This window comes from Penaeus vannamei, chromosome 31, assembly GCF_042767895.1.
Source record: "Penaeus vannamei isolate JL-2024 chromosome 31, ASM4276789v1, whole genome shotgun sequence".
In the NCBI taxonomy this organism is placed as follows: Eukaryota; Metazoa; Arthropoda; class Malacostraca; order Decapoda; family Penaeidae; genus Penaeus; species Penaeus vannamei.
In genome coordinates, this window is record NC_091579.1 from 4599761 (window position 1) to 4609760 (window position 10000).

General features: G+C 57.1%; 1 protein-coding gene across 1 annotated transcript in view; it reads left to right on the forward strand.

Annotated features, from left to right (window-relative positions):
- The window catches only part of LOC138867620 (proteoglycan 4-like), a 13193-nt gene that overhangs the window by 1768 nt on the left and 1425 nt on the right, over positions 1 to 10000 (forward strand). Inside the window, exons 2-17 of the mRNA XM_070144124.1 lie at positions 2065 to 2215; positions 2864 to 2993; positions 3369 to 3664; positions 3929 to 4061; positions 4624 to 4790; positions 5398 to 5631; positions 5799 to 6063; positions 6153 to 6355; positions 6488 to 6637; positions 6740 to 6889; positions 7997 to 8065; positions 8204 to 8336; positions 8623 to 8804; positions 9041 to 9158; positions 9269 to 9513; positions 9834 to 9951. Of these exons, the coding sequence (XP_070000225.1) occupies positions 2065 to 2215; positions 2864 to 2993; positions 3369 to 3664; positions 3929 to 4061; positions 4624 to 4790; positions 5398 to 5631; positions 5799 to 6063; positions 6153 to 6355; positions 6488 to 6637; positions 6740 to 6889; positions 7997 to 8065; positions 8204 to 8336; positions 8623 to 8804; positions 9041 to 9158; positions 9269 to 9513; positions 9834 to 9951 (2744 nt within the window). The remainder of the gene's footprint in view (positions 1 to 2064; positions 2216 to 2863; positions 2994 to 3368; positions 3665 to 3928; positions 4062 to 4623; positions 4791 to 5397; positions 5632 to 5798; positions 6064 to 6152; positions 6356 to 6487; positions 6638 to 6739; positions 6890 to 7996; positions 8066 to 8203; positions 8337 to 8622; positions 8805 to 9040; positions 9159 to 9268; positions 9514 to 9833; positions 9952 to 10000) is intronic.

A 10000-nucleotide genomic window follows, 5' to 3' on the forward strand; every position in this document is an offset into this window, starting at 1 on the left:
GGAAGCTGTTCTGACCCTCAAGGAAGCTGTTCTGACTCCCAAGGAAGCTGCTCTGACCCTCAAGGAAGCTGTTCTGACCCCCAAGGAAGCTGTTCTGACCCCCAAGGAAGCTGTTCTGACCCCCAAGGAAGCTGTTCTGACCCCCAAGGAAGCTGCTCTGACCCTCAAGGAAGCTGTTCTGACCCCCAAGGAAGCTGTTCTGACCCCAAGGAAGCTGTTCTGACCCCCAAGGAAGCTGTTCTGACCCCCAAGGAAGCTGTTCTGACCCCCAAGGAAGCTGCTCTGACCCTCAAGGAAGCTGTTCTGACCCCCAAGGAAGCTGTTCTGACCCCAAGGGAGCTGTTCTGACCCCCAAGGAAGCTGTTCTGACCCCCAAGGAAGCTGTTCTGACCCCCAAGGAAGCTGCTCTGACCCTCAAGGAAGCTGTTCTGACTCCCAAGGAAGCTGTTCTGACCCCCAAGGAAGCTGTTCTGACCCCCAAGGAAGCTGTTCTGACCCCCAAGGAAGCTGTTCTGACTCCCAAGGAAGCTGTTCTGACCCCAAGGAAGCTGTTCTGACCCCCAAGGAAGCTGTTCTGACCCTCAAGGAAGCTGTTCTGACTCCCAAGGAAGCTGCTCTGACCCTCAAGGAAGCTGTTCTGACCCCCAAGGAAGCTGTTCTGACCCCCCAAGGAAGCTGTTCTGACCCCCAAGGAAGCTGTTCTGACCCCAAGGAAGCTGTTCTGACCCCCAAGGAAGCTGTTCTGACCCCCAAGGAAGCTGTTCTGACCCCCAAGGAAGCTGTTCTAACCCCCAAGGAAGCTGTTCTGACCCCCAAGGAAGCTGTTCTGACCCCAAGGAAGCTGTTCTGACCCCCAAGGAAGCTGTTCTGACCCCAAGGAAGCTGTTCTGACCCCCAAGGAAGCTGTTCTGACCCCCAAGGAAGCTGTTCTGACCCCAAGGAAGCTGTTCTGACCCCCAAGGAAGCTGTTCTGACCCCAAGGAAGCTGTTCTGACCCTCATGGAAGCTGTTCTGACCCCCAAGGAAGCTGTTCTGACCCCCAAGGAAGCTGTTCTGACCCCCAAGGAAGCTGTTCTGACCCCAAGGAAGCTGTTCTGACCCCCAAGGAAGCTGTTCTGACCCCCAAGGAAGCTGTTCTGACCCCAAGGAAGCTGTTCTGACCCCCAAGGAAGCTGTTCTGACCCTCAAGGAAGCTGTTCTGACTCCCAAGGAAGCTGCTCTGATCCTCAAGGAAGCTGTTCTGACCCCCAAGGAAGCTGTTCTGACCCCCAAGGAAGCTGTTCTGACCCCCAAGGAAGCTGTTCTGACCCCAAGGAAGCTGTTCTGACCCCCAAGGAAGCTGTTCTGACCCCCAAGGAAGCTGTTCTGACCCCCAAGGAAGCTGTTCTGACCCCCAAGGAAGCTGTTCTGACCCCCAAGAAAGCTGTTCTGACCCCAAGGAAGCTGTTCTGACCCCCAAGGAAGCTGTTCTGACCCCAAGGAAGCTGTTCTGACCCCCAAGGAAGCTGTTCTGACCCCCAAGGAAGCTGTTCTGACCCCAAGGAAGCTGTTCTGACCCCCAAGGAAGCTGTTCTGACCCTCAAGGAAGCTGTTCTGACCCTCAAGGAAGCTGTTCTGACCCCCAAGGAAGCTGTTCTGACCCCCAAGGAAGCTGTTCTGACCCCCAAGGAAGCTGCTCTGACCCTCAAGGAAGCTGTTCTGACCCCCAAGGAAGCTGTTCTGACCCCCAAGGAAGCTGTTCTGACCCCCAAGGAAGCTGTTCTGACCCCCAAGGAAGCTGTTCTGACCCCCAAGGAAGCTGTTCTGACCCCAAGGAAGCTGCTCTGACCCTCAAGGAAGCTGTTCTGACCCCCAAGGAAGCTGTTCTGACCCCCAAAGAAGCTGTTCTGACCCCCAAGGAAGCTGTTCTGACCCCCAAGGAAGCTGCTATGATCCCCAAGGAAGCTGTTCTGACCCCCAAGGAAGCTGTTCTGACCCCCAAGGAAGCTGTTCTGACCCCAAGGAAGCTGTTCTGACCCCCAAGGAAGCTGTTCTGACCCCCAAGGAAGCTGTTCTGACCCCCAGGGAAGCTGTTCTGACCCCCAAGGAAGCTGCTCTGACCCCCAAGGAAGCTGTTCTGACCCCAAAAGAAGCTGTTCTGACTCCCAAGGAAGCTGTTCTGACCCCCAAGGAAGCTGCTCTGACCCCCAAGGAAGCTGTTCTGACCCCCAAGGAAGCTGTTCTGACTCCCAAGGAAGCTGTTCTGACCCCCAAGGAAGCTGCTCTGACCCCCAAAGAAGCTGTTCTGACCCCAAAAGAAGCTGTTCTGACCCCAAAGAAGCTGTTCTGACCCCCAAAGAAGCTGCTCTGACCCCCAAGGAAGCTGTTCTGACCCCCAAGGAAGCTGTTCTGACCCCCAAGGAAGCTGTTCTGACCCCAAAAGAAGCTGTTCTGACCCGAAGGAAGCTGTTCTGACCCCCAAGGAAGCTGTTCTGACCCCCAAGGAAGCTGTTCTGACCCCCAAGGAAGCTGCTCTGACCCCAAGGAAGCTGTTCTGACCCCCAAGGAAGCTGTTCTGACCCCCCAAGGAAGCTGTTCTGACCCCCAAGGAAGCTGTTCTGACCCCCCAAGGAAGCTGTTCTGACCCCCCAAGGAAGCTGCTCTGATCCCCAAGGAAGCTGTTCTGACCCCCAAGGAAGCTTTTCTAACCCCCAAGGAAGCTGTTCTGACCCCCAAGGAAGCTGTTCTGACCCCCAAGGAAGCTGTTCTGACCCCCAAGGAAGCTGTTCTGACCACCAAGGAAGCTGCTCTGACCCCCAAGGAAGCAATTCTGACCCCCAAGGAAGCTGCTCTGACCCCCAAGGAAGCTGCTCTGACTCCCAAGGAAGCTGTTCTGACTCCCAAGGAAGCTGTTCTGACTCCCAAGGAAGCTGTTCTGACTCCCAAGAAAGCTGCTCTGACCCCCCAAAGAAGCTGCTCTGACCCCCAAGGAAGCTGCTCTGACTCCCAAGGAAGCTGTTCTGACCCCCAAGGAAGCTGTTCTGACCCCCAAGGAAGCTGTTCTGACCCCCAAGGAAGCTGTTCTGACCCTCAAGGAAGCTGCTCTGACCCCCAAGGAAGCTGTTCTGACCCCCAAGGAAGCTGTTCTCACCCCCAAGGAAGCTGTTCTGACCTCCAAGGAAGCTGTTCTGACCCCCAAGGAAGCTGTTCTGACCCCCAAGGAAGCTGCTCTGACCCCCAAGGAAGCTGTTCTGACCCCCAAGGAAGCTGCTCTGACCCCCAAGGAAGCTGTTCTGACCCCCAAGGAAGCTGTTCTGACCCCCAAGGAAGCTGTTCTGACCCCCAAGGAAGTTGTTCTGACCCCCAAGGAAGCTGTTCTGACCCCCAAGGAAGCTGTTCTGACCCCCAAGAAAGCTATTCTGACCAAGGAAGCTGCTCTGACCCCCAAGGAAGCTGTTCTGACCCCCAAGGAAGCTATTCTGACCCCCAAAGAAGCTGTTCTGACCTCAAGAAAACTGCTCTGACCCCCAAGGAAGCTGCTCTGACCCCCAAGAAAACTGCTCTGACCCCCAAGGAAGCTGCTCTGACCCCAAAGGAAGCTGCTCTGACCCCCAAGAAAACTGCTCTGACCCCCAGGGAAGCTGTTCTGACCCCCAAGGAAGCTGTTCTGACCCCCAAGGAAGCTGTTCTGACCCCAAGGAAGCTGTTCTGACCCCCAAGGAAGCTGCTCTGACCCCCAAGGAAGCTGCTCTGACCCCCAAGGAAGCTGTTCTGACCCCCAAAGAAGCTGCTCTGACCCCCCAAGGAAGCCGTGGACAGAGGAACCCCCAGCGAAACCCCAGCCAGAAGCCATAGCCACCGTCACCATTATTAATAACTCCGAATTCTCCCTCTCCGCCGCCGCTGCCATTGTTGACATTATCAGGACCCATCGTAAAACTTCCGCAAGGAAGCTGCTCTGACCCCCAAGGAAGCTGCTCTGACCCCCAAGGAAGCTGCTCTGACCCCCAAGGAAGCTGCTCTGACCCCCAAGGAAGCTGTTCTGACCCCCAAAGAAGCTGCTCTGACCCCCCAAGGAAGCCGTGGACAGAGGAACCCCCAGCGAAACCCCAGCCAGAAGCCATAGCCACCGTCACCATTATTAATAACTCCGAATTCTCCCTCTCCGCCGCCGCTGCCATTGTTGACATTATCAGGACCCATCGTAAAACTTCCGCAAGGAAGCTGCTCTGACCCCCAAGGAAGCTGCTCTGACCCCCAAGGAAGCTGCTCTGACCCCCAAGGAAGCTGCTCTGACCCCCAAGGAAGCTGCTCTGACCCCCAAAGAAGTTGTTCTGACCCCCAAGGAAGCTGTTCTGACCCCCAAGGAAGCTGTTCTGACTCCCAAGGAAGCTGCTCTGACCCCCAAGGAAGCTGCTCTGACCCCCAAGGAAGCTGCTCTGACCCCCAAGGAAGCTGCTCTGACCCCCAAGGAAGCTGCTCTGACCCCCAAAGAAGTTGTTCTGACCCCCAAGGAAGCTGTTCTGACCCCCAAGGAAGCTGTTCTGACTCCCAAGGAAGCTGCTCTGACCCCCAAGGAAGCTGCTCTGACCCCCAAGGAAGCTGCTCTGACCCCCAAGGAAGCTGCTCTGACCCCCAAAGAAGCTGTTCTGACCCCCAAGGAAGCTGTTCTGACCCCCAAGGAAGCTGTTCTGACTCCCAAGGAAGCTGTTCTGACGCCCAAGAAAGCTGTTCTGACTCCCAAGGAAGCTGCTCTGACCCCCAAGGAAGCTGCTCTGACCCCCAGGGAAGCTGTTCTGACCCCCAAGGAAGCTGCTCTGACCCCCAGGGAAGCTGTTCTGACCCCCAAGGAAGCTGTTCTGACCCCCAAGGAAGCTGTTCTGACCCCCAAGGAAGCTGCTCTGACCCCTAAGGAAGCTGCTCTGACCCCCAAGGAAGCTGCTCTGACCCCCAAGGAAGCTGCTCTGACCCCCAAGGAAGCTGCTCTGACCCCCAAGGAAGCTGCTCTGACCCCCAAGGAAGCTGCTCTGACCCCAAAGGAAGCTGCTCTGACCCCCAAGGAAGCTGCTCTGACCCCCAAAGAAGCTGTTCTGACCCCCAAGGAAGCTGTTCTGACCCCAAGGAAGCTGTTCTGACCCCCAAGGAAGCTGAACTGACCCCCAAGGAAGCTGTTCTGACTCCCCAAAGAAGCTGTTCTGACCCCCAAGGAAGCTGCTCTGACTCCCCAAAGAAGCTGTTCTGACCCCTAAGGAAGCTGCTCTGACCCCCAAGGAAGCTGCTCTGACCCCCAAGGAAGCTGCTCTGACCCCCAAGGAAGCTGCTCTGACCCCCAAGGAAGCTGCTCTGACCACCAAGGAAGCTGCTCTGACCCCCAAGGAAGCTGCTCTGACCCCCAAAGAAGCTGTTCTGACCCCCAAGGAAGCTGTTCTGACCCCCAAGGAAGCTGTTCTGACTCCCAAGGAAGCTGTTCTGACGCCCAAGAAAGCTGTTCTGACTCCCAAGGAAGCTGTTCTGACCCCCAAGGAAGCTGCTCTGACCCCCAGGGAAGCTGTTCTGACCCCCAAGGAAGCTGCTATGACCCCCAGGGAAGCTGTTCTGACCCCCAAGGAAGCTGTTCTGACCCCCAAGGAAGCTGTTCTGACCCCCAAGGAAGCTGCTCTGACCCCCAAGGAAGCTGTTCTGACTCCCCAAAGAAGCTGCTCTGACCCCCAAGGAAGCTGCTCTGACCCCCAAGGAAGCTGTTCTGACCCCTAAGGAAGCTGAACTGACCCCCAAAGAAGCTGCTCTGACCCCCAAGGAAGCTGCTCTGACCCCCAAAGGAAGCTGTTCTGACCCCCAAGGAAGCTGTTCTGACCCCCAAGGAAGCTGCTCTGACCCCCAAGGAAGCTGTTCTGACCCCTAAGGAAGCTGAACTGACCCCCAAGGAAGCTGTTCTGACCCCCAAGGAAGCTGCTCTGACCCCCAAGGAAGCTGCTCTGACCCCCAAGGAAGCTGCTCTGACCCCCAAAGAAGCTGTTCTGACCCCCAAGGAAGCCGTGGACAGCGGAACCCCCAGCGAAACCCCAGCCAGAAGCCATAGCCACCGTCACCATTATTAATAACTCCGAATTCTCCCTCTCCGCCGCCGCTGCCATTGTTGACATTATCAGGACCCATCGTAAAACTTCCGCAAGGAAGCTGCTCTGACCCCCAAGGAAGCTGTTCTGACCCCCAAAGAAGCTGCTCTGACCCCCCAAGGAAGCCGTGGACAGAGGAACCCCCAGCGAAACCCCAGCCAGAAGCCATAGCCACCGTCACCATTATTAATAACTCCGAATTCTCCCTCTCCGCCGCCGCTGCCATTGTTGACATTATCAGGACCCATCGTAAAACTTCCGCAAGGAAGCTGTTCTGACCCCCAAGGAAGCTGCTCTGACCCCCCAAGGAAGCTGCTCTGACCCCCAAAGAAGCTGTTCTGACCCCCAAGGAAGCTGTTCTGACCCCCAAGGAAGCTGTTCTGACTCCCAAGGAAGCTGTTCTGACCCCCAAGGAAGCTGTTCTGACTCCCAAGGAAGCTGTTCTGACGCCCAAGAAAGCTGTTCTGACTCCCAAGGAAGCTGCTCTGACCCCCAAAGAAGCTGCTCTGACCCCCAGGGAAGCTGTTCTGACCCCCAAGGAAGCTGCTCTGACCCCCAGGGAAGCTGTTCTGACCCCCAAGGAAGCTGCTCTGACCCCCAAGGAAGCTGCTCTGACCCCCAAAGAAGCTGTTCTGACCCCCAAGGAAGCTGTTCTGACCCCCAAGGAAGCTGTTCTGACTCCCAAGGAAGCTGTTCTGACGCCCAAGAAAGCTGTTCTGACTCCCAAGGAAGCTGCTCTGACCCCCAAGGAAGCTGCTCTGACCCCTAGGGAAGCTGTTCTGACCCCCAAGGAAGCTGCTCTGACCCCCAGGGAAGCTGTTCTGACCCCCAAGGAAGCTGCTCTGACCCCCAAGGAAGCTGCTCTGACCCCCAGGGAAGCTGTTCTGACCCCCAAGGAAGCTGCTCTGACCCCCAGGGAAGCTGTTCTGACCCCCAAGGAAGCTGTTCTGACCCCCAAGGAAGCTGTTCTGACCCCCAGGGAAGCTGCTCTGACCCCCAAGGAAGCTGCTCTGACCCCCAAGGAAGCTGCTCTGACCCCCAAGGAAGCTGTTCTGACCCCCAAGGAAGCTGAACTGACCCCCAAAGAAGCTGCTCTGACCCCCAAGGAAGCTGCTCTGACCCCCAAAGGAAGCTGTTCTGACCCCCAAGGAAGCTGTTCTGACCCCCAAGAAAACTGCTCTGACCCCCAAGGAAGCTGTTCTGACCCCAAGGAAGCTGTTCTGACCCCCAAGGAAGCTGAACTGACCCCCAAGGAAGCTGTTCTGACTCCCCAAAGAAGCTGTTCTGACCCCCAAGGAAGCTGCTCTGACTCCCCAAAGAAGCTGTTCTGACCCCCAAGGAAGCCGTGGACAGCGGAACCCCCAGCGAAACCCCAGCCAGAAGCCATAGCCACCGTCACCATTATTAATAACTCCGAATTCTCCCTCTCCGCCGCCGCTGCCATTGTTGACATTATCAGGACCCATCGTAAAACTTCCGCAAGGAAGCTGCTCTGACCCCCAAGGAAGCTGTTCTGACCCCCAAAGAAGCTGCTCTGACCCCCCAAGGAAGCCGTGGACAGAGGAACCCCCAGCGAAACCCCAGCCAGAAGCCATAGCCACCGTCACCATTATTAATAACTCCGAATTCTCCCTCTCCGCCGCCGCTGCCATTGTTGACATTATCAGGACCCATCGTAAAACTTCCGCAAGGAAGCTGCTCTGACCCCCAAGGAAGCTGCTCTGACCCCCAAGGAAGCTGCTCTGACCCCCAAGGAAGCTGCTCTGACCCCCAAGGAAGCTGCTCTGACCCCCAAAGAAGTTGTTCTGACCCCCAAGGAAGCTGTTCTGACCCCCAAGGAAGCTGTTCTGACTCCCAAGGAAGCTGCTCTGACCCCCAAGGAAGCTGCTCTGACCCCCAAGGAAGCTGCTCTGACCCCCAAGGAAGCTGCTCTGACCCCCAAAGAAGCTGTTCTGACCCCCAAGGAAGCCGTGGACAGCGGAACCCCCAGCGAAACCCCAGCCAGAAGCCATAGCCACCGTCACCATTATTAATAACTCCGAATTCTCCCTCTCCGCCGCCGCTGCCATTGTTGACATTATCAGGACCCATCGTAAAACTTCCGCAAGGAAGCTGCTCTGACCCCCAAGGAAGCTGCTCTGACCCCCAAGGAAGCTGCTCTGACCCCCAAGGAAGCTGCTCTGACCCCCAAGGAAGCTGTTCTGACCCCCAAAGAAGCTGCTCTGACCCCCCAAGGAAGCCGTGGACAGAGGAACCCCCAGCGAAACCCCAGCCAGAAGCCATAGCCACCGTCACCATTATTAATAACTCCGAATTCTCCCTCTCCGCCGCCGCTGCCATTGTTGACATTATCAGGACCCATCGTAAAACTTCCGCAAGGAAGCTGCTCTGACCCCCAAGGAAGCTGTTCTGACCCCCAAAGAAGCTGCTCTGACCCCCCAAGGAAGCTGTTCTGACCCCCAAAGAAGCTGCTCTGACCCCCAAGGAAGCTGTTCTGACCCCCAAAGAAGCTGCTCTGACCCCCAAGGAAGCTGTTCTGACCCCCAAAGAAGCTGCTCTGACCCCCCAAGGAAGCCGTGGACAGAGGAACCCCCAGCGAAACCCCAGCCAGAAGCCATAGCCACCGTCACCATTATTAATAACTCCGAATTCTCCCTCTCCGCCGCCGCTGCCATTGTTGACATTATCAGGACCCATCGTAAAACTTCCGCAAGGAAGCTGCTCTGACCCCCAAGGAAGCTGCTCTGACCCCCAAGGAAGCTGCTCTGACCCCCAAGGAAGCTGCTCTGACCCCCAAGGAAGCTGCTCTGACCCCCAAAGAAGTTGTTCTGACCCCCAAGGAAGCTGTTCTGACCCCCAAGGAAGCTGTTCTGACTCCCAAGGAAGCTGCTCTGACCCCCAAGGAAGCTGCTCTGACCCCCAAGGAAGCTGCTCTGACCCCCAAGGAAGCTGCTCTGACCCCCAAGGAAGCTGCTCTGACCCCCAAAGAAGCTGTTCTGACCCCCAAGGAAGCCGTGGACAGCGGAACCCCCAGCGAAACCCCAGCCAGAAGCCATAGCCACCGTCACCATTATTAATAACTCCGAATTCTCCCTCTCCGCCGCCGCTGCCATTGTTGACATTATCAGGACCCATCGTAAAACTTCCGCAAGGAAGCTGCTCTGACCCCCAAGGAAGCTGCTCTGACCCCCAAGGAAGCTGCTCTGACCCCCAAGGAAGCTGCTCTGACCCCCAAGGAAGCTGTTCTGACCCCCAAAGAAGCTGCTCTGACCCCCCAAGGAAGCCGTGGACAGAGGAACCCCCAGCGAAACCCCAGCCAGAAGCCATAGCCACCGTCACCATTATTAATAACTCCGAATTCTCCCTCTCCGCCGCCGCTGCCATTGTTGACATTATCAGGACCCATCGTAAAACTTCCGCAAGGAAGCTGCTCTGACCCCCAAGGAAGCTGCTCTGACCCCCAAGGAAGCTGCTCTGACCCCCAAGGAAGCTGCTCTGACCCCCAAGGAAGCTGCTCTGACCCCCAAGGAAGCTGCTCTGACCCCCAAGGAAGCTGCTCTGACCCCCAAGGAAGCTGCTCTGACCCCCAAAGAAGCTGTTCTGACCCCCAAGGAAGCTGTTCTGACCCCCAAGGAAGCTGCTCTGACCCCCAAGGAAGCTGTTCTGACCCCCAAGGAAGCTGTTCTGACCCCCAAGGAAGCTGTTCTGACCCCCAAGGAAGCTGCTCTGACCCCCAAGGAAGCTGCTCTGACCCCCAAGGAAGCTGCTCTGACCCCCAAAGAAGCTGTTCTGACCCCCAAGGAAGCCGTGGACAGCGGAACCCCCAGCGAAACCCCAGCCAGAAGCCATAGCCACCGTCACCATTATTAATAACTCCGAATTCTCCCTCTCCGCCGCCGCTGCCA